This window comes from Solanum lycopersicum, chromosome 12 (assembly GCF_036512215.1).
Source record: "Solanum lycopersicum chromosome 12, SLM_r2.1".
Classification (NCBI taxonomy): domain Eukaryota; kingdom Viridiplantae; phylum Streptophyta; class Magnoliopsida; order Solanales; family Solanaceae; genus Solanum; species Solanum lycopersicum.
In genome coordinates this window covers 67844041-67865986 of record NC_090811.1, presented here as the reverse complement: position 1 = coordinate 67865986, position 21946 = coordinate 67844041, and the positions used below count along the sequence as shown (strand labels likewise).

The 21946-nt window shown below is 33.4% G+C and overlaps 4 protein-coding genes across 5 annotated transcripts; 2 read left to right on the top strand and 2 right to left on the bottom strand.

The window, feature by feature from the left end:
- The first annotated feature begins 146 nt into the window (after positions 1 to 146).
- Positions 147 to 4136, top strand: LOC104645214 (uncharacterized). Its single transcript, XM_010316466.4, has 8 exons — positions 147 to 435; positions 1400 to 1872; positions 1968 to 2040; positions 2281 to 2361; positions 2797 to 2860; positions 3473 to 3560; positions 3650 to 3734; positions 3836 to 4136. The coding sequence occupies exons 1-8, from the start codon at positions 349 to 351 to the stop codon at positions 3875 to 3877; spliced, it is 993 nt and encodes a 330-aa protein (XP_010314768.1). The 5' UTR covers positions 147 to 348; the 3' UTR covers positions 3878 to 4136.
- Positions 4137 to 7388: 3252 nt separating this feature from the next.
- On the top strand, positions 7389 to 10132 carry LOC109118689 (uncharacterized). Of its 2 annotated transcripts, none has more exons than XM_010316468.2 (5): positions 7389 to 7541; positions 8164 to 9021; positions 9101 to 9274; positions 9364 to 9677; positions 9765 to 10132. In XM_010316468.2, exons 1-4 carry the CDS (start codon positions 7497 to 7499, stop codon positions 9658 to 9660), a joined length of 1374 nt encoding a protein of 457 aa, XP_010314770.1. In that variant the 5' UTR covers positions 7389 to 7496; the 3' UTR covers positions 9661 to 9677; positions 9765 to 10132. The 2 variants fall into 2 exon arrangements, with proteins under 2 accessions (XP_010314770.1, XP_019066824.1); XM_019211279.3 differs by lacking the exon at positions 7389 to 7541 and adding an exon at positions 7568 to 7682.
- An 851-nt stretch (positions 10133 to 10983) lies between these two features.
- LOC101244941 (caleosin) lies at positions 10984 to 14250 on the bottom strand. Its single transcript, NM_001346838.1, has 6 exons — positions 13991 to 14250; positions 12380 to 12529; positions 11968 to 12053; positions 11560 to 11654; positions 11348 to 11473; positions 10984 to 11272 (listed from the first exon to the last, which is right to left on the bottom strand). Exons 1-6 carry the CDS (start codon positions 14103 to 14105, stop codon positions 11107 to 11109), a joined length of 738 nt encoding a protein of 245 aa, NP_001333767.1. The 5' UTR covers positions 14106 to 14250; the 3' UTR covers positions 10984 to 11106.
- Positions 14251 to 14774: 524 nt separating this feature from the next.
- LOC101266319 (probable disease resistance RPP8-like protein 2) lies at positions 14775 to 20825 on the bottom strand. The gene is made up of 4 exons (XM_010316471.4): positions 19288 to 20825; positions 17023 to 18813; positions 16811 to 16910; positions 14775 to 15179 (listed from the first exon to the last, which is right to left on the bottom strand). The coding sequence occupies exons 1-3, from the start codon at positions 20390 to 20392 to the stop codon at positions 16840 to 16842; spliced, it is 2967 nt and encodes a 988-aa protein (XP_010314773.2). The 5' UTR covers positions 20393 to 20825; the 3' UTR covers positions 14775 to 15179; positions 16811 to 16839.
- Between the last annotated feature and the right edge of the window lie 1121 nt (positions 20826 to 21946).

Genomic DNA, 21946 nt, shown 5'->3' with positions numbered 1-21946 from the left:
TTGGAATAACCTTTATAGGATGCAAATACTAATTTATCTATCCAATATAAATATCAAAAGTCAAATAATTAAAAAAAAATTCAATTTTTCATCAAAATTGATATTTTTTTTTTATATTTTAATTTTTTTTGGTATGTTCTGTTTTTTTTCCGGCTATTACGACAATCCTCTTACTGTCTCTTTCACCAAAATTTCCTTTTTCCACTCTGCAAAATCACCAAAAAAACAGCAAAATTCAAATTAAAGAACCCATTTTTACCTTTGAAAATACCAATTTTTGAATTAAAATTCAAAGATTCTGAATTGGGTAAGTGCAAAAAATTAGAAAAAAAAATTTAGAAAAAAAAAATGAATTCCATAAAGGATACAGTTTCTGAGAAGCTTTCACGTCTTTTTTCTGATTCTCCTTCTAAATCTTCAGATCAACAACCTCAGGTTCTCTTTTTCTATTTTTCTTATTAAAATTTGCTAAAAAAATGATTTTCTTATGTTATAATGTTGTAAAATTTAGATCTTTTGCTTTTGATATGTTGATATTATGATTTTAAAGCAATGTGTTTGTTATTTAATGACTAAAGTTTCAATTTTTACGAGCATCCATGAGGTATCATGTTTAATTTTAGCGGACGCGAAAAATACTAGGTGATTTTTTTCTTGTGTCCAATATGTGTTATGTGTTGGTGGGGTAGGAGTTATTTCGTAGAATTAGTCGAGGTGGCATTGACACTACATTTAATGAGATGAGAGTAAGGCTACGTACAATAGACTTTTGTAGTTCGAGTCCTTCTTGGACTCTTGTGTATAGCGGGAGCTTAGTGTACTGAAGCTAAGCTTCTCTATTGTATTGAGATGAGTAATGAGAAAATGCATTAAATTGGTTGTGAGTTTGAAAAAGATATGGAGAGCTTTGTAATTGTGTAAGTGGCGCTGCGTTTGTTTCCTTGTTAGAAGGATTGATAGGTTGTTTATAATTGTTTAGTTTTTCGTTTTTTTGATGATTGCAATAGTCGTGTTGGTGTGTAGTTAGACCAGGTGTTTGTAAGCTCCCTTTGAAGTCCGTTCAGAGATTTGTATGTCAGTAGAAAATGTAGAGAACTTGGAATGTCAAAGGACCTCAAGGTTATTGAGTATTGGAATGACGTGTTGGTGTGTACTTAGACTAGGTGTTTGTTAGTTTTCTTTGAAGTCCGTTTAGAGATCTGTATGTCAGTAGAAAATGTAGAGAACTTCGAGTGTCAAAGGAATTCGAGTTTATTGAGTATTGGAATGAAACATGACCAAATGGATCAAAATGGAAGTTGAAGAGTTGTTATATAACAAACACAACATAGTACATGTTTCTTAATTTGGTCCTTTCGATTGGCTCATTATTCGTGACACTGTAGTTCTCTGTGTTTAGGCCAGGCCATACACGAAAGAGGGAAGATCTTTATCATCTGTACTTTCTATCTTTCTACCGTCAACAAGTTTTAGTAAGTTCAAAGATGAAGATGATGTCAACTCGTTTCAATCACATTCTTTTACGTGGAGAAGTAAGAGTTTCTCATGGCGTGATAGACCTTTGGAGAGATACGCAGAATGTGATGATCATAATGATCACATGGAAGAAGGTGAAAATGGCTTGGTCAGGAGTTCAATTGGTGTGTTGAACGAATCGTTCTATACACCTAGGTGTAATGAAGAACCTAATTCTGCAAGGAGTGTCGCCAGTGGTTTTGAACCTTTCGAAGATGCACCTGATGGAGACAGTTTAGAGCAGTCTATGCCTAATCTCGTTGAAGATTCTGTTTTCATTTCTCGGGAGTTGTATGACTTTTTCCAGTCTTCTCTCCCTAATATAGTGAAAGGCTGTCAATGGTCCTTGTTGTATAGGTAACTTCGACTCTGAACTAGTCTCCATTGAAGATCTATAACAACTTTTGCGGTTCAATATTCATATTTACTCTGTTTATTTGAATGAAGGGCAGCACCGCGAAACATGGTATATCACTTCGTACGCTAATTCGCATGAGTGCTAATTCTTCTGGTCCTTGCTTACTGGTATTTTTGCCTCCACATTACTGCAAAAATTTTATGTCCATGCATTCCCAATATGTTACTCCCCCGTCTCAATTTATGTGGCACCGTTAATTGTTTTCATTTATAGAAATGTGACATATTCTTTTGGATAGACTAAAAAGGAAAGTATGTCACATAAATTGGAACAGAGGGAGTGTATCATTTTTCATATTCTTTTTCCTCATCGTTGATGTGAATTTCTATTAATCATGCTTGTTCCAGATTACCGGGGATAAGCGAGGTGCTGTATTTGGTGGGTTGCTTGAGTCACCACTCAGGCCAACCGCGAAGCGGAAGTACCAAGTAAGTAATAATTTTTTTCGCCTTTTACACAAGACAAGTGACAATAGCCCGTGTTCACTTTCTTTTAATCAATTCGAACTTATGGTAAACTAATATCCAAAGAACAAATAACTTTTGTTGTCTGGTGTTGTCCTTGGTAATTTTACGAAGTCAAACACCGTTCCTATGAAGAGTTATTGTATATTTATGTACATAAGACTTAGTGTCGTTTGTACAAATACCCTTTTCCAAGTAGAAATATCGTATATTCTTGTAGGTATCTTGTGGAGAATCGTAAAATGTTTTAGATTGTCTACTTTTTTGTATGTAAACAGGGGATTTTTCCGTTGTTAATAATAATGTTTGAAAAACGGTAGAAGATTTGTGCTTATTCATCGTCATTGATCTCATTTTTATATCCATTACTAAGATGCTTTTATTCTATTATCCTGACAGGGAACAGTTCAGTCATTTGTATTCACAACTGTATATGGTGAACCAAGGCTATTCAGACCTACGGGTAAGTATATCAAGTCGATAAACCCTTATATCTTATATCTCTTTGACTGAAGTCCTCGTTATATATGAGGTCGACCAAGCTACTTATCTTCAGTATAAACCTATTTGAATTTACAGATGACCGTTAAGACTCTCTTCAAACTAAATTTAGGTGATAAACCATATAAAGCCAACATTTTGTGATGATTTTCATCAAAGTTGACACCCCTTTACTTATCTATTGAGTTAGTACACCACACAGCTTGACTTCTCTTTCATATTTAGTCGAAGATTCCTGCTATTTTCGGGGTGTTGGCGTTAGTTTAGGGAAAATACAAGAACGAGAGACTCACGGAGTCTTTGTAGTTAATCTTTAAGACTGTTGAGGAATTCTATCGTACTATGTATTTCGTGTACATTCTTAAATTATACACACTATCGCCAAAAGAGATTATATATTGGTCTAATATGTGTGTATGTATATAAGATTTTCTTCAACCATAACATATACTGATCATATAGTTGTTGGCTTTTGTATGATACTACTCGTTCGAGTTTACTAATGCACGATACATAAAAACTTCCAAGAGCAAATTACCTAGTCTTCTTTTCGTTTTTTTTTGTTTGGGACTAGGTGCCAACAGATATTTTTACTTATGCATGAATGAAATCCTTGCGCTTGGAGGAGGTGGACATTTCGCGTTATGTTTGGATGGAGACCTGTAAGTTTATCGACATTGTAGCTTGCAGTTTACTTTCATTACAATTTTCTGAAGTTCCATCATCGTGATGAGATAATTTTTCGATGAAGGTTATCTGGTAATAGTGGACCTTGCGATACGTTTGGGAACTTATGCTTAGCACATGATGAAGAGTTTGAGTTGAAGAATGTTGAGGTAATGTACTACCAAACTTGTGCAGAAAAACTATGTTGTTTTGAACAATTTGCTGAATATTCCATGACCGATGATTTGAGAGTTTCGTTCTCTTGATGCAGTTGTGGGGTTTTACACATGCATCTCGATACCTCACCTCGTAACAAGTCTGAAGTGTTAAGTTTTTCGATTTTATTCGATAAAATTTAGAAATATGACTATTTATTATTTGATGTCCAAGTAGTAGTTTGTCTCCATTTTAATCTTGGAGAGTTCTTGGTGTAGTTGTATCAAGAAATGAGATTCTTTAGTTTGTGTATAGGTATACATTCTTCTTGTTTATGACATGAACTTTTCAAGTTTTGGCATTCCATAAGTGTAATGATATAAATTCTTCATGAAAAATGTGTTTTGTTTTTATTATATACATCTATCTTACGTTACGTGTACCTCAACTAATTCCATGAGGTATCCCATTATCTATCACTAACACGAATACTAGATAACTCTATCCATCGAGGTTTGGACAAATGAGAAGAAGTCACGTTACGAAAGGGAGTCGAAATTGTTGAGCATATCTTGGTTTATTTTCAAAAGCAATTAAATTTTAGGATATGACAAAAAAAAAGAAGAAGTTAATTGATAGGCTTAATCTAGAATGAATTTGTAGTCATATCATATTAGAATTTCAATGTCTTGTTTGTACAATGTAAGAATGATGCTCAATGATCATTAGAATATATTTTTCAAAAACTTTAGAATAGAATATGTCTTAAATTCTAATTTTAGCTTATCAGAATATATAGATTTTAATTCTATAATTTGAAGTTCTTTCCCAAAACAATTAGAAAGTTAGATGTACCTAGCTAGAGAATAATAATGTGTGTTTGCTAATTATAGTTTTAATCAAGAATTAAACCAAGAGCATTTGCCCCAACATTAGCCAACCACAAGTATATTTTTTGAGTCATCTTTTGTTATACAAGGTCATGATTGTGTAGGCATTTGTTCCCTTTTTGAGGGTGGGGGATCTTTTTAGGCCTTGATATATGGAAATATGTATTTATTCAATTAATAAAATTTATGTTAGATAAGGTTATTAAGAAAAAATGTTAACACGCGTTGGGCTCACAAGATAGTGTCGCGTAAGTCAAAAAAATTATTTATAAAATAAGTTCAGGAGGATAATATGACCTTAATATAGTATAACTCTGTCTCTAATTTCGGGCATAGATTAAGGGATACTTGTACATTTTCCTCAGGCTTTATGATAAAATCACAAACATATTAAATTATTGACATAATACATATATTAGATCCTAAACTTGGCTTCAAATTTTAACTTTGACCTCCAACTTTCATAATGCACAAATAAGCACTTTAACTATCCAACTTTTAAATAAATAAACACATGAGTCCTACATGACACAATACACGTAGGACACCACGTAGGACAAAAAATGACATGTAAGGAGACATGTAGGACATGTGTGTCTATTTGTTCAACTTTATAGAAGTTTAAGTGTCTACTTGTGTACGCTCAAAGTTGAAGGACATAAATATAATTCGAAACCAAGTTAAAGTGCATATTTATGTATTATGTCTAAATTATTTATTGATCAGGTACATAGTTAGAATGACACACACATATATATAGAGAGAATTTTTACATAGATAGGGTTTCTAGTGTAATAGTAGTAAAAATGACTCAAAATTATTTTAATATTAATTCTAGTATTTTATTCGAATTCTTTCGTTAGAATTTCTCTCTTTGTGTCACTCTTCAAGCTATAGTTAATCATAAAGTACAAATATGTGCAACTTTTTAATTTTTCACAAATATCACGAGAGGATGTGGTGTAATAGATGAAACTGCTTCTCTCTTAACTAGAGGTTTCGAATTCGATTCCTAGGTATAAAAAAAATCTTGGTAGAAAGCACTTCCCGAATGAGACCTTACGTGGTGCGATTCAAAATAATTAAACTTTAATATGAATATCAGATACCGAATTAAAAAAAGAGATGTCAATTTATGAGATTGTGATCATTGTTTGATACCAATTAATTAAAGAGGCCAAATAATTCAACGAATAAGAAACTTGTGCTACTCTTAGGATAAGGTTTTATGCTTAGACATAAATATATTACTCCTATATATTGAAATTGATGTGTTTAAGAAAAAAATTATGATAATTTACTTACTAATACTAACATTCGATGAGAAAATCACATTGATATTTAATCCCTAATGTTAATAATTTGTCACTTCTAACTTAATTGTATTCAACACAAAACTAATTTAGATATAACTTTAGGTGAAGTATTCAAAACAATTAATTAGAACTATAGTATTGAATCTTAAATATTAATTTAGGAGGTTATATAAATCTCTTTAGATTAATTATAATATTTTTTTAGAAGGAGGACAAATTAATGGGCTAATTAATTACCAGATTAATTTTAGGAATCTATCAACTAAGAGGTCATTTTCACAAATGCTATTCCAAAAGTTCTCTTTTACAAAGTGGAAAAATAATTTTTCTTCACACATACAATTAATATAGATGAGTTTTATTATAAAAATTACTGTAAATTTTCTCTATAAAGATTTGGATACTTTTGTATTAGATAGGAAGTGACTTTGACTGAAAAATACTTGAGAATAAAGTAGGTTTCAAGAAATTTACGATTTCATCTTATAATGTTCACGTTTTAAATATTTATATATAAATATAAAAAAAATATTAAATATCTCACGAAAGAAAGTGGTTATATCTTTTTATAATTTTGGACTATCCTTAACTTTTGAGCTATCTAGTTTACTAGATTATTATTTTTGAAATTAACTATACATTTCGTCGTTAAATTACTTATAGCTATGATTTTTTTTTAATTATTATTCATTGATAATCGATTCCTAAATATGATTACTGACGATTTTTTGTTATTTAGCTAAAAGATATTTACCGTAAAAAATATTTTTTTGAAAAAAAATCATTTGTTCAATACGTAAACAAAAATAATAGCCTATTAGAAAATTTTTATTTGGGGTTTTTATAGTTGAATAGATCCTATTAAAGAGCGTTTTTCCCTTTTAACGTGACTTGCATAAAGCGAAATTAGAATTATATGGAGTTTCAAATTAAACGAATAGTCTGATACTAATAAAATATCAGATTGAAAATAAAAATATAAACATTCTTCAATATTCATGCAATGATTCAACTTTTCACAACATGAATTGTATTATTGTGTTTCTTTATTTTTAATAATAATCTATCGAAATTTACTAATCAAAATCTATTAAACTCATTAACTAAAGAAATAAACCATCAACGATTGCTATCAAACACCTCAAATTTTAAGATTCGAACCTGAAATATCTGAACTATTAATCCAACGCTATTTCATAGTAATGATCCTAGAAAATGAACCTAGGCCAACTTAATTTGTTCAAACTTAAGTACATATTTTACTTTACAAAAAACTTTATAAAATTATTACATGTCTCCACGTGTCAAAAAACTGTAAAATGTCTTATAATTTGTCTGGCCCACCGATAACCTAGGTGTATGTAACTCAATTGTACGGTCAAACATGTACCTATTATATATATAACTAACTTCTATTTCTAGTTATTTATATATATTTTTTTCATACCCCCACCCCCCTCCAACCCCCTACCCCACCCCCCATAAAAATAAAATTCTTCATATTATTTACCTTGTTGTTCTTCAAATCAAAATCTCTTCTTGTTTTTCTCTTTCTCCCCTATTTTCTTGCATGGAATTCTCTCTTCCATTGGTTCAAAACTTGCATTTTGTTAAGGTAAGATGAAAAAATAATAATTTGGAAATCATAAATTCAAGATGGAAATTCAAAAGACTTAAAAAGAAAAAAAATCGATTTATTTTCCTCGAGAAAATGTTGAAGAACATGGTTAATATTCAAGAAAATCAACTTCCCATTGTACATATCTTGTTTTAATTAGCTCTAATGTTGTTCTAGTTTGAGATCATGAATTATATTATTGAATTCTTTTATCTTATTCTTGACACTCTTCTTTTTTTAAATTAATTAAAAACTATGGAATATTTAGCTTTTTTCTAAGTGTAATTGATTATGTTTTTTACAAGAGTGGTAAAATGATTCTTGAACTTTATTTTTTTTTTGTAGAGAGAGCATTTCACATGCATATGGGATAGTATATATATTAGTGCTATACTAAAGTTCTTTATTGCTTGTCAAAATTTGGAGTATCAAAATTCTATGAAAACTTCCATATTCTTTGTTTTTCTTTTTTCCTTTTCAATTTCTTGTTTTTCATTTTTGGATCCCACATGTCACATGTGGAGAACAAATACATGTTTGGAGAACGTATTAGACATCTCTGGTATTCTGTTATATCGGAAATAACATAACGTTCATGCATCTTATTATTATTTTGCAGGAAGAGATGTCAAGCCCTCTTAGTGATCAAATTCTGAATTTTTGTGAATCTGAATTTTTCCCAAATGTACAAAATTCAGAAGTTGCTTCTAGCTCAAATTGTTGTAGCTATGAAGAACAAAGTTCATATTCAAATAATCTTGATATGAACAAGTTTAGTAACACTATTGAAAAAAATGAAGAAAAAAATGTCACAACGGTTACATCTAATGTTATTAGCCCTTCAAGAATCAACAACGACGATAACAACAACAACAACATGAGCAACAACGATCTCTCGATTATGTTTGACACTCAAGAAGATCATCAAATCGAGAATGATATATCCGCTTCTATAGAATTCACACAAGATGGAAATTTCTCAATCCCACATCATTTACTTCAAACTCAACATCAAGATTTATTCGATATGAATTCTCTCAACGATCAACACATGAAAATGACAGATCATGTTTCGGATGGATCACTTCATCAACCGTATCCTCACGATCATCATCATCAGCAGCATCATCATCAACCCCCTATCGTTCCACTTATGGGGCCACCATTAGGACATTACTACGAAGACGATTCTTTATCATCTATACCTTCTTACATGCGCGTTCCTACATCTTCATCATCTCCCCTTCTTGATCCTTCACTCGCGAATTACTTACCTTTAAACACAAACACCAACATGCCTAACGCTGAATGTTCAGCTATACTTGCTGCTGCTGCTGCTGCTGCCCCGGGAGGTAGCTTGTTTTTCGGAACAGAGTTTCCACCGGTACAAGAAATGGATTTTCAAGGAGATAGTAGTAGACTATTCTGCCCCGATTCCTTGCCACGAGTCTATAACTGTACTTCCGACGAGCTTCAGGTACGTCTAATCTGACAAAAGAACAGTTCCAACAGATTCATCATACTGAATCAATCATTTAAAATTTTCATTGATGAAGGCACTAAGCAATGAGAGTCAACATTTGGTTAGTGCTAACCCTTTAGCATCAGAAATAACAAATTTGGAGGACACTACTTATAAAGCTGTTAAGTGCACGCCGGAGGAGAGGAGGGAGAAGATCCATAGATACATGAAGAAACGAAACGAAAGGAATTTCAGCAAGAAAATCAAGGTCTAACCCTTTAACTCAAGGAATAAGAAATGTTTATAAAGTTTTATGTACTAACAGTATATATATATGTATGTCCGTATTGTGTTTAGTATGCATGCAGGAAAACGTTAGCAGATAGTAGACCAAGGGTAAGAGGAAGATTTGCGAAGAACGATGAATTTGGTGAAGCTAGTGCTAAGACAATGTCATGTGGTACAAATGAAGATATCACACATGATCAACAAGATGTAAAACTCAATTTTACATATCATCAAGATCCTAACATGATGAATACTTCATCAGGACATGATAATAATGGACGGATTTTCACTTCGAATTGTCACTCGTCTACGAGTCCCTACGATATTTGCCCTCCTCTGTATTGTACAGATGGACAGTTACACTAAACTCCGCGGATGAACAAGTACTCTCCAAGAACTTGAAACCTATTCTGTCATGGAGTACCTATATAACATTTTGCTAATACGATTTTTTTTTTGTTTTTTTGAAGTTCAATCTACACGAGAAGAACCGGTGAAGTCATATAAGATACCTTTGGTGTAAATAATTTCAGTCGTCGTCGTTCACCAATCTTGGATTTCATCAGGCAGATTTTTACAGTATGCTTAGTTTTTTCAAAGTAGCAGAGCCAAAATGTCCCAATTAATATAAAGGGAATAATTAACATTTCAGACATATAAAGTTTAGTATAATAATTAACTCAATGGAACTTCTTCACAAGTGAGGACATGTAAATTTTGTAGATCTATACTATATAATTAAAACACAAATTGTCAATAATAATGGAACTTCACAGTGAAGAAGAGAACATGTAAATTTTTGTAAATGTGTATTGACAAAAGTTGATACTTTGTCAAATCTCTTGAATTTTTTTTGAATTATAGGTTTGATGAGTTGCAACTTAACAAACAAAGTTGTGTTTGTAGATGTTACAATTATATATATACACTTCATTTTACAAAACCTATGTGTTCTCGACTCCAAACAACAAATGTGTGATATAAAAAAATCTTACCCGAGCTAAATTGCGTAGACTTCTGTCAAAATAGAATCACGTGTGTACTTGATGTATAACCTCGACAACATCTTCCATCAGAGCCAGATGTAGTCCTGTTGGAGCAGAATCACATATGTACTTCATGTATAACCTTTACAAAACATGTGTTCTTGACTCCAACAACAAATATGAAATGTAAAAGAATCTTACCGAGCTAAATTGCAGAGACTTCTGTCAGAATAGAATCAAGTATGTACTTGATGCATAACCTCGACAACATCTTCCATCAGAGCCAGATATAGTACAGGAGCAGAATCACGTATGTACTTGATGTATAACCTCGACAACATCTTCCATCAGAGCCAGATATAGTCCAGATATAGTCCTGTTAGGAGCAGAATCACATATGTATTTGATGTATAACCTCGACAATATCTTCCATCAGAACCCCAAATCGGCAACAAAATATCTTCCATCAAAACCCCAAATTAGTTGCACTTCAATGAAATATAAATAGCTCAATAGACTAAATTTTCGAGAAATGTAAAATCGAAATTCAGGACATAAATTTTGTGAATTCGTACAAACACACAAAAAAGATTACAAAGAACAGATACTACAGAGAGATCCGATTCTGGTACGAAGGTAAATATACTGGAATGTTCGACTAGTAGCACTCTATCAAACACGCAGTTACACTAACATTCAACTAGCAAAACTCATAACGCCAATTCGGATAAATACTATTAGCAATCAACATGCACAAAATACAAGTTCAATACAAGGCTATTATTGCCTTATTTATTACAATGTTGCTTCATAATAGACTTGCCAACTATTCTTCCTTCAACCATCCTTCATTTTCCTTTTCCATTTGTATCTTGGCGCAATACTCGAACAAACTTCCATCGAAGCAACGCCTTATAGCTTCTTTAGAAAGAAAACCGTCTTGATCTCTAGCAAGAACATACAGAACTCCCCACTCCATTTTGCTCGCCACCCTAAAAAAAGCCAAAAGCCTTGAGAGACATTACTTCGGGGACATTCGGGTTTGGATTGAGAGAAAATTAAATTACCAGCCAAATAAGTCGAACGCCTCTCTGTTGCCTTCAGTCATTTCCCAAAGTTCTCCAAGAGTAAGCTTATCAGGCAGAGTTCGGGCGTACTTGCTAAAAGCGTTCTCGAAATGCACGGGCATGAACCTTAAGGAAATGTCGTCAATTTGACTTGACGAGGATGGTCAAGAATAATATCGAAAACGGAATAACAAGCGAATTAGTATACTAACCTTCCCTCACTGTCATAGGTGTGAGTATCACTTCCATGTTTGCACTTGTGTATGTTGTAAATATATATTGGGAGGAAAGGAGAAGGTATCCACCCCTGTATCACATCGAATATCAACGAAAAAAGAACCTATACATAAACAAACTTCTATATACGTCGAATCGAGGGAGGGTAGGACGTACGCACCCTACATCAACCTAAGTAGAGAGATTGTTTCGTATAGAAACTCCGCTCATTAACCTATTAACCAAATATACTAAAAGGACCAAAATCCCACTTCGACGGATCTTTAAGTCGATATATTAGCAACGTTCTTTCAATTTAATGATCATTTACTATTAACATTTCTAAGAACAGATCAACTTACTTGCAAACTACTGAAGTACGATAACTCGAAGCAGGAACTTACCGGCAAAGAAGGATAACTCAAACCAACATTGATGACAATGGCAATAATGAGAGATGCTATCATATTGAAGCCAATCTGACGTAGCCCTGTTTAAAGTGAGGGGAAAAAGGACCGCACGAGGTTTTCAGTTCAAATATACAAGAACTATGTATATCATGTTGGATATTTGATCGCATTAGTACTTATCGAATTGCACATGATAAAATGTCAAGTCTAAATGCTACCGATGATGCATTTTTCCTCCGAAAATGGTGAATAAATCATATCCTTACCTACTTAAAACAGTTTAAAATTTAAATTTAATGGTTTCAACTTTTAAGATTTTTAATATTGAACTCGTTGTGATGTTAAATTATGGGTTCACATCTCATAGAACTGCCTATAGTGCGAGTAGCGGAAATGGAATGATTACCTGAGTAAGTTTCCCACGGATAGATGATGCCATTCTCATCCTGATCGAAAAACGCAACGTGCTGTTGAAGAACGCTCATGCCGTGGTGCCTATGACCAGGAGTACCATGGGGGTGCTCCATATCAGGAGCCACCAATCCCCTTGCCAAATCTGAATATACATAACACAAATCTTTTAAAACATAGCATCGTAACAATCCTCGAGTAAAACTACCAAAAAATTGAAGGAAAAACAAATCGACTAAAATGTAACATGCTCCTGTTTAAGGCTCAGCTGCTCAAATAAGATGAGAGATACGTATAACGATCCAAGCATCGAGCTAGGAGCTTTGATTGATTGACCCCTTCAATTAATAGTTGTGCCAATTAGAAGCTCCACTCCAATAAGGCTACTTTGACACACAAGTACAACGGCTCGGGTCCGGACTATTCTTTTTGGTTTCCCAAAATTTGGTGGGCCTAACTAGATCCAAATTCACACCACTAAAAACATTTTAAAAAAAAAAACTCCATCGCGAATCAATGGAAAATTTGTACTATAGATTATGCTTTTCCAACTCATCTCACATGAAAAGAGATTCGCACGGTGAAAAACAAATTCTCACGTAAATAAAATTAACATAATACATAAATATGTCATTTTAACTTGCTTTAAATCACATTTATGTCCTTAAATTTGGGTGTGCACAAGTAAGCACTTAAACTTATATAAAATTTGAACAAATACACACTTATGTCCTATGTGACATCCACGCCCACAGATCATTTTTTGTCTGTTAGGGTGTCGTACGTGTATCGTGCTAGTGTATTCGTGCCACGTAGATAGATGTTCAAGTTTATACAAGTTTAACTGTGTACTTGTGCATATCCGAAGGATGCCAATAAAATTTGTGCTAGAGATCATGATTTCCCCGTTCATTTTCCATGGAACCAACTCACTCGGAAAATGCATAGTGAACAACATATTCTCACAAAAATAATAGCAAAATTCCTACTTTTTCATATGAAACCTGTTGTGCGGAATTTGAGATAATACGAGAAAATATAAACGCGAAAAACAAGACAACAGATTTACGTGGTTCACCAATAAATTGGCTACGTCCACGGGAAGAGAGGGAGCAGTTTTATTATGGAGAGGCAAAAACAGAATTACAGAATAGGGTTTCCCATAGCGTCTATATATAGTGCTAAGCTACGCCCTAACAGGCTTGGGCCCGATTCAAGGCATTCAACAAAACCATTACTATTTTACTATTTTTTCTTAATCCACCAATTCAATCAAAACATTAGTGAAAACAACCACTAAATATTTTTCAATGGGAAAATAATAATTTTTAGCAGTGATCAGCATGTCAGGCATCAAAGATTCTTTTTGTTTCTAAAAACTCAAAACTCGAAATATCTGATTAAGAACCAACAAAGGAAACCAACACATGATAACAACATCATGCTCTTTCAGTTCATCTATTTACTTCGATCTCTTTAATTTATTATTTAAAATTAATGAAATAACTTCCTACACGGCACGAAAAATCCAACCAGACGTGAAAATTCAGATAGTCAATCAACTGAACTAAAATTTCAGTAAAACAAAAAAAAAAGTAAAACTTACAAGGTTTTGGAATAGAAGTTTCCAAATCAGTCCTAACTTGCCGTTCAACCGTCACCGGAGCCAACGGTGCCTCCGGCGACAACGCCACATTCCGATCAACCCCAGCAATCGCCATTATTTTCTCTCTTACAAATTCTTCACAAATTCCCCCCCTCTTATACTTAAAATACTCTAAAAGAAAAATACCAAATGTGTGACGAAAATAAACTTTAGTCTAAAAAATGTGAAGAGAAATTAAAAAAAAATGTAACTCAAGATGTTCGTGCGTTGTCACAATGCATGTGTTAGAGCATTTTTTGAAATATAATATATAGTACAAGTGGCATTTACATGCATGAATATTTTACACCTAGCAAGTGACATTTGTTTCATAATTTTTGACACGTAATTTTATACGTGTCATTGCTTTGCTGACTTTTTCTTTTTATGAATATCTTTTTTTTTTCTTCGCATGATGTAAGAAATATTTGGATTTATTTGCTGCCTTGGAGAGAAAAAAATTAAAATTATATTATATATAAATAAATGCCTAAAAGTTATGATTCACGTAATTTTTAAAATTTTTGAATTCGTCTCGGTTTAAATTCGATAATTAGTCACATGCTCTTATACTAATTATTATATAAGATGAAATCAATGTTGAACGACCAGTAGGGTACTAAGGTTTTTACTTTCGGTTATGTTGAACATATTTCTAAGTTTGTATTTGGAAGTTATTGATTATTTGTTAAATTTTTGTACACGTTAAAATACTATCATACCCCAAAAAAAAAACCAGAAAAAGTAAAATAATAATGTTACAAAGTTATTTATTCATTTCATAAAGTTTGTACACCATTCAAACACTAATCATACAAAAAAAGAAGCAGAAGGAGTAATTAAACTAATGACAATTATATTATTACAGCAAAGAAGAGAGTTTTAAAGAAAAATTATAATTTACAAAAAGAGATTTTAAGTATTGTACACTCTTTTTTGTTACTATCAATATGATATATACAAGACTTAATAGCTCAATAGTCTAACAAACATCTGTACACAAAGTAGAATCTATTGTCCGTACAAATAATAGAGTCAGAATTTTTAGTAATACTGTACAAAAGCAAGGCCTTCAACTTTCCCTCGAATTTCAAATTAAGAATATTGTCAACTTGTCATCCTTTTTTCAGTCTTGCTTGAAATACATGACCTGAATAAAAAAAAATAAGTAGTAGGTTAGTAGGTAATAATCATATTATTCATATTAGTAGTTGTATTATTGCTTCGATAGTTTCTTGTCCTCGATTCTGTTGATTACTTGTACCTCAATTATCGTAATAGTGTTCTTTTTTAGCTTTCCTTCTGCTACTATATTGTAGTTTTGTTGTTATTTCTTTGGATTCTTGTACTTTCGTTACTTTTTTGTTGGTTAGCTTTGTACTGTTTTCCTTGAGTTGCGCATCTATAGGAAACTGACTCCTTATCTCTAAGGTACGAGTTAGGTCTGCGTACACTCTGCTATCCCAATATGATCATGGGACTACACTAGGTATGTCGATTTTAACAGATTCGGATTACTACTAATATAAGCAGTTATTGTTGTTTTCTTAGTAGTAAGGTCGTCTGTTGATTCTTGTACTTCCGTTACTTCTTTTCCTGGTCTGCTTGTATTGTTTTTCCTTGAGTTGAGCGTCTATAGGAAACTGACTCCTTATCTCTAAGGTACGAGTAAGGTCTGCGTACACTCTGCTATCCCAATATTATCATGGGACTACACTAGGTATGTCGGTTTTAACAGATTTCGATTACTATTAATGTAAGCAGTTATTGTTGTTTTCTCAGTAGTAAGGTCGTCTGTTGATTCTTGTACTTCCGTTACTTCTTTTCCTGGTCTGCTTTGTACTGTTTTTCCTTGAGTTGAGCGTCTATAGGAAACTGACTCCTTATCTCTAAGGTACGAGTAAGGTCTGCGTACACTCTGCTATCCCAATATTATCATGGGACTACACTAGGTATGTCGGTTTTAACAGATTTCGATTACTATTAATGTAAGCAGTTATTGTTGTTTTCTCAGTAGTAAGGTCGTCTGTTGATTCTTGTACTTCCGTTACTTCTTTTCCTGGTCTGCTTTGTACTGTTTTTCCTTGAGTTGAGCGTCTATAGGAAACTGACTCCTTATCTCTAAGGTACGAGTAAGGTCTGCGTACACTCTGCTATCCCAATATGATCATGGGACTACACTAGATATGTCGGTTTTAACAGATTTCGATTGCTACTAATGTAAGCAGTTATTGTTGTTTTCTCAGTAGTAAGTTCGTCTGTTGATTCTTGTACTTCCGTTACTTCTTTTCCTGGTCTGCTTTGTACTGTTTTTCCTTGAGTTGAGCGTCTATTGGAAACAGACTCCCTACTTCTAACCCTCCCCAAATCAGGCATTGTTGGACTACCCTAGGTATGTCACTTTTAACAGAAAAACAGATTTCTTTTACTTCTAATGTAAGCTGTCATTGTAGTTTTCGCGGTATTATACATCAGTTCCATGAAAACATGCATATGTTCAAATGACTGCATATATAATACATTAGCTAAAGATCAATAACATGTGACTTCAAATGTGTTGGACGTGATACCATCTTAAGATTGGAGTTAGTTATGGACAAATTCTGTCGCGAATTCTATTTAGATACGAATTAGCAAAAAATGCGTAGCTGATTCCTGTTCTATTCAGAATGACAGCAGAGCTAACTAGCTAAGCATGTTTTGCATAGAAGATTGTACACGGTATGGATAGGTAACTGCGAAGAAGGTAAATGAAGTTTTATGAGTGTCTTGTTTACTAACCTTATCGATAATATCTTCCTCGTGAATCCTTATAACATCTTCCATTCCTTTGGTACTGTTGATGGATAAATGGTCTGCAATAATCCGCCAAACATTGGTCCTGAACATGAAAAATAAGTGATGTATGTATCAGTTTTCGAGATAAAGGTATGTAGACTCAACAATAAAGGTTTCAATTCATTTCTATTATAATGAAATGGACTGCAAAGTACCTGATATTCGCATATTGAATTTGATCTTCGAAATCTTCTTTGTGTCGAAACTTTTCCTGAACTGAACTTTGTAATATTCTTCCCTTTGAACCTCTTGCAGCCTCTTTTGGAAGTTGTCTGGCATGTTTATAATCATTACCTCCTGTATTTTACTTAGATATATCAATCCTTCCGGAACCATCTCCAATTTCTTGCACTCGTCGATTTCTAGATGAACTAGATTAGGCAGTGCCCCTGTCTCCACCCTCCAGCTTTCTAAATTTAGTAGCCCTTGGAGTTTAAGAGTTTTGAGAAGTGGAAATCCTTGTGGAGAACAACACATTTCCTTTCCAATAAACGCGTTTCCACGTAACGACAAGGTGAATAGCTTAGGAAGCTTTTGAAGAATGACCATAGGGTCTTCTTCAAGTCCACTCTTTCTCAATGTTAACTTAGTGAGGCTTTGTGAAAACGAGTGGTGTTCCGGTAGCTTAGTGATGTGTCCGATTAAATCTAGCTTCCGGAGATGGTGACAACCTAACAGTAACTTCAGAATGTTTACCTCTTTTTCTGAATGAAATCTGTAGTAAATGCGAAAAGATGTCTCCCTGAGTCTACCTGATCTGAGGGTGAGGTGTTTGATCATCTCTTCCATCTCGTCCGAATCCAATGAGAGAACAGCTGATAGTTTCTGAAGTTTTGTCAACTTGAAGATATCTCGAAAAGGAGAAACTTGTGTATCGAAGTTCTTCAGTATTTCCAAGTGGCTTAACGGACTCAGGTCTAACTTATACGTGTGTTGATGTGAAGGAGGAAGATATAAATTCCTCAAGTTTTTCAACTTCTGTATGGTATTCGGTAAAGTTAAGTACGAGAAGAAATTCACCCTCAAATCAAGTGTCTGTAGGTACTTAAGATTACCTACAGACGACGAAAGTTTTTGAAAGTGTGAATGTCTTAAGCTCAGGTATCTCAAGTACACTAAATTACCAATTGCTTTTGGTAAAATTTCCTCAAAAGTGAACTTCTCGAGATGCAAAACTCTCAACATCGAGAAGTTATTGCACAGACCTTGGAATAAAGGCAGGGGATATTCTGTGCCTTCGCGTCCTGTCTGTCTTGGAAAGAAGAAAGCTGCTCTCACATGCTGAAATGACTTATCGTCCGTAGAGAAATAGTTTTGAACTTCATTGTCTACTGTGATGGACAGTCTACGTACAGTACGTGTTGATGTTGCTGTAGCTGAAGTAGAGCAGTGCATCGATTGATGCAAATGCTGAGGAGAAACTGTCTTGAGAAAGTTTTCCTCCTTTGCTTTCGACAAACATGTATCTCTCATGAGATCATGAAATCGACAAGATTTGATCCTTCCCGTTGTTTCCTCTAGTTGAACCTGAACCATGTACCTTTGAGCTAACTCGTGCAGATAACGTTCCCCTATCTCCATCATTGCTGTTTCCTCTCCTCGGTTACCTTCCAATGATATGATACCTTCAGCAGCCCATAGCTGATACAATCTCCGCGCAGAAATCTTTTGATCCTCAGGAAAAATTCCCAAGTACAAAAAACACGGTTTCAGCTGATAAGGTAAGTCGTAGTAACTCAAAGCAAGGACACCGTGAATTCCTCCATCTTGTTCAAAACTTTCACCACTCATGTGTAAGTTAAGGTTCTGGCAGGTCCTTCTCCACTCATCGATTTTAGGTCTTCTAGCCAAGAGTCCAGCAAGCACAATTATCGCTAAAGGCAAGCCTCCGCATTTACTGACCATTTCCTTTCCAAGCCTCTCCAACTCCAAATCAATCTTTAAATCTACACAAAAAAATGAGAGAATTTTCATTTCGCGATGAATAGCATATACCTACAATAAGCAATACCCCCAAGTTTCGTGCTTTTAGAAAATTGAAGGCATTATACACAAACATACACTCAAACTTCACGTCAGCTAGCAAGTATATAAGCACTCAAACTTTCAGTATACACATCTAGTAAGACACCTCAACTCGTCTCCACTATATCATCTAGACACCTCCAAAATTTACATCCCACCTCAATATCGGCTGACCACAACATACAATTGGGACGAGTTGGAGTGTTCAGTTGCCGTTTGACACCAAATTGAAGTATCTAGATGTGCACTCCCAAAAGTTAGAGTGCTTACTTTCCAGGTGAGGCTAAGTTTCAGTGTCTGTTTATGTATTATGTATTATGCCAATTATAGACAATTTTTACACATATTTGAACAAATTATTGAAATGAGACTTCATTAAATTGAAGATAAATTACCTGGAGTGTTTACTCTGGGGAATGCTTTCTTATGAAGTAACTTCCAACTCTCCTCAGCATCCAAACATCTTGGTTCAAACAAGAAACAAGTTGGATCTATGTGTGTACACACGTCCTTCTTGCGCGTTGTAAGCAAAATCTTGCTTCGACTCCCTTTCCCCTTCGGAAAAGCATGTTTTACGCTATTCCAGAAATTTGTTGACCAGATATCATCAAGCACAATAAGGCATTTTTTCCTCTGTTGAACATTGTAAAGTGCTTTTACAAGCTCATCATCCATCATCATATTAATCCTTGTTCTGTTTTCAGGTTCAAGTTTCGTGAGGATGCTCATCAGCACATCTCTTGCTTGCCATTGTCTCGAGATACTAGCCCACGCGAAAGCCTGGAAATGACTTTGTACATCAACATGACGATATGCCTTCCGAGCAAGTGTTGTTTTACCAAGACCTCCCATTCCACATATCGCGAAAACTACATAAAACTCATCATCGATCAACTCATCAACCAACTTATTCACCTCTTCTACTAATCCAACAAAGTCTTCGTCAACAAGATGAGAGTAAGACCTCGTTAACCATTGACTTCTCTCCGACGAGGTATCCCCTTGACATATAGCTCTTATACCTGTATCAACATAAGTTTTCATACATCTTTTTATGTTATCAATTCTTGACATAACATCTTTTGTCTCCAGGCCTATGTTATGTAAATTTATATTCTCCTTCCACAACGATCGATCCCTCCTCAATACGACCTTATGCATATACTTCTCGAGGATATTCTCTACATCGTAAGCAACTTCTCTGATATCTGCAATCCAGTTACGAACTGTCTCATACTCAGGTTTGTTAGCATCTGCATCTTGTAAGAAGCATTGTATTCGATTTATTTCAGCACGAATATCTTGAATTTGATTGCTTACATTTGATAGGAATTTCGCCTCGTTCTTTAGTGTATCATATAGCATTTGCAAGAGACCAAAGAGAGAACTATCATACATTTTTTTTTTGTTTGTGTTGAGAAAATAGACTATACAGGAAGATTTAGGCGTTTTAACTTTGAAGCTTTTGTTTGAATTAGAATAGATTCCTAGAAATTTCATAGCTACATGACATGTAATTTAAGACTATAGAAAGTGACATATTAACTACTTAAACTTCATGACTAAAATTAATAAGTTGAATGTAAGCTTTTCTTGATCAAGACTTGAGATTGTACAAATTGTATTTTGTTTAGTATAATTGACTTTGGAAATATTTTTGTAGATTTTGATTCCTCTATAATCATATTTTTTTTCCCTACTTTTGGTAGAGACATGTAGATCCACAATATAATATTATATTGTGAGTTCACGTGAATTCAATAACTTTTGGCTCGATCCTGCATAAGTAGAGAAAATGATTAAATTTACTCTCACTATTCAAAATGAGTCAGTTTTGACAAGAGGAAGTACTTTCAACTCTAAGGTTGTGAGTTCGAGTCACTAAAAGAACACAAATGTGTGCGCTCCTAAGGCGGGAAATAAAAAAAAAGTCAATTTTATCCTCAGTTATATTTTTGCCTTATATCTTTGCTGTTACGTCTTTGGCTTAGAAACGCTCTCAAACTGTCAAAACAACTCGAAAAATACCTTACTAACTATTGCTAGAAATGACCTCCAACTATTATACCAATCCTCTAGAAATTGACTGAAACTTGAGATGACTTAAAGGTATAATCAGTAATATAACGTGTCAAGATATATAATTGAGCTTGATTTCTTTTATTATATATCATTTCTAGAGTTAGTAAAAAAAGTTCATTATTATTAGTTTAGATATATAAAATTTAAATAGTCATATAAGAAAAGATACACGATATCATAAATTTAAAAATAAACACTTACCTAATGTATAAGGAGTCACAAGAAAAAAAGAGTTACATGTCAATCATTTTTATTTTAATAATATGTGAAGTGTTTATATACACTACAAATTTTTTTATATGTTATTATATTGTATATCATACATTCAACCGCCAATCTCTACCCCAATTTTATATTTATTAGCAACCGTTAGTAGGTTGAGTTGTTTTGATAGTTGGAGAATATTTTGATACGGAGTAAAATTGATTCATTTCGAATTATTTAGAGTATAGTCGATTTTTTCTCGCATATTTATTAAGTATTTGTAAATATTTTAATTGCAATTTCAATATATTAAGTTAAAATTATTTTAAAACTTTATAAAAATTTTAATTTCTAAATCCGTCCGCGATATCATACATGTGTTCAGTCATATTGCATCAGTGCTTATGCATTTATTATTTGTTGACTAAAGATTATTTAAAACAATTATTGTAGACGTGCCGACCATCGGTTATTATTTGGAACAAATTTTTATATAATATTATAGACTATAGTATAACTATTTGTCTATTTTAATATCCAACTTAATTGGTGGATGTTGATTGTCTGACAAGTATATTATTCCTGGACTATTTATATTTTAATTGGAAAAAAAAAATCTCTGTTTTTTAGTTGGTAAATGTAAGTAAATTTTATTCTTTTCCCCTATAATACTAGTTACATTACATATGTATTAGAATATGAAAAATTGAAATGTGTTTTATGATGTTTATATTTAAATAGGACGATTAACTTAAATTTGGACAGATT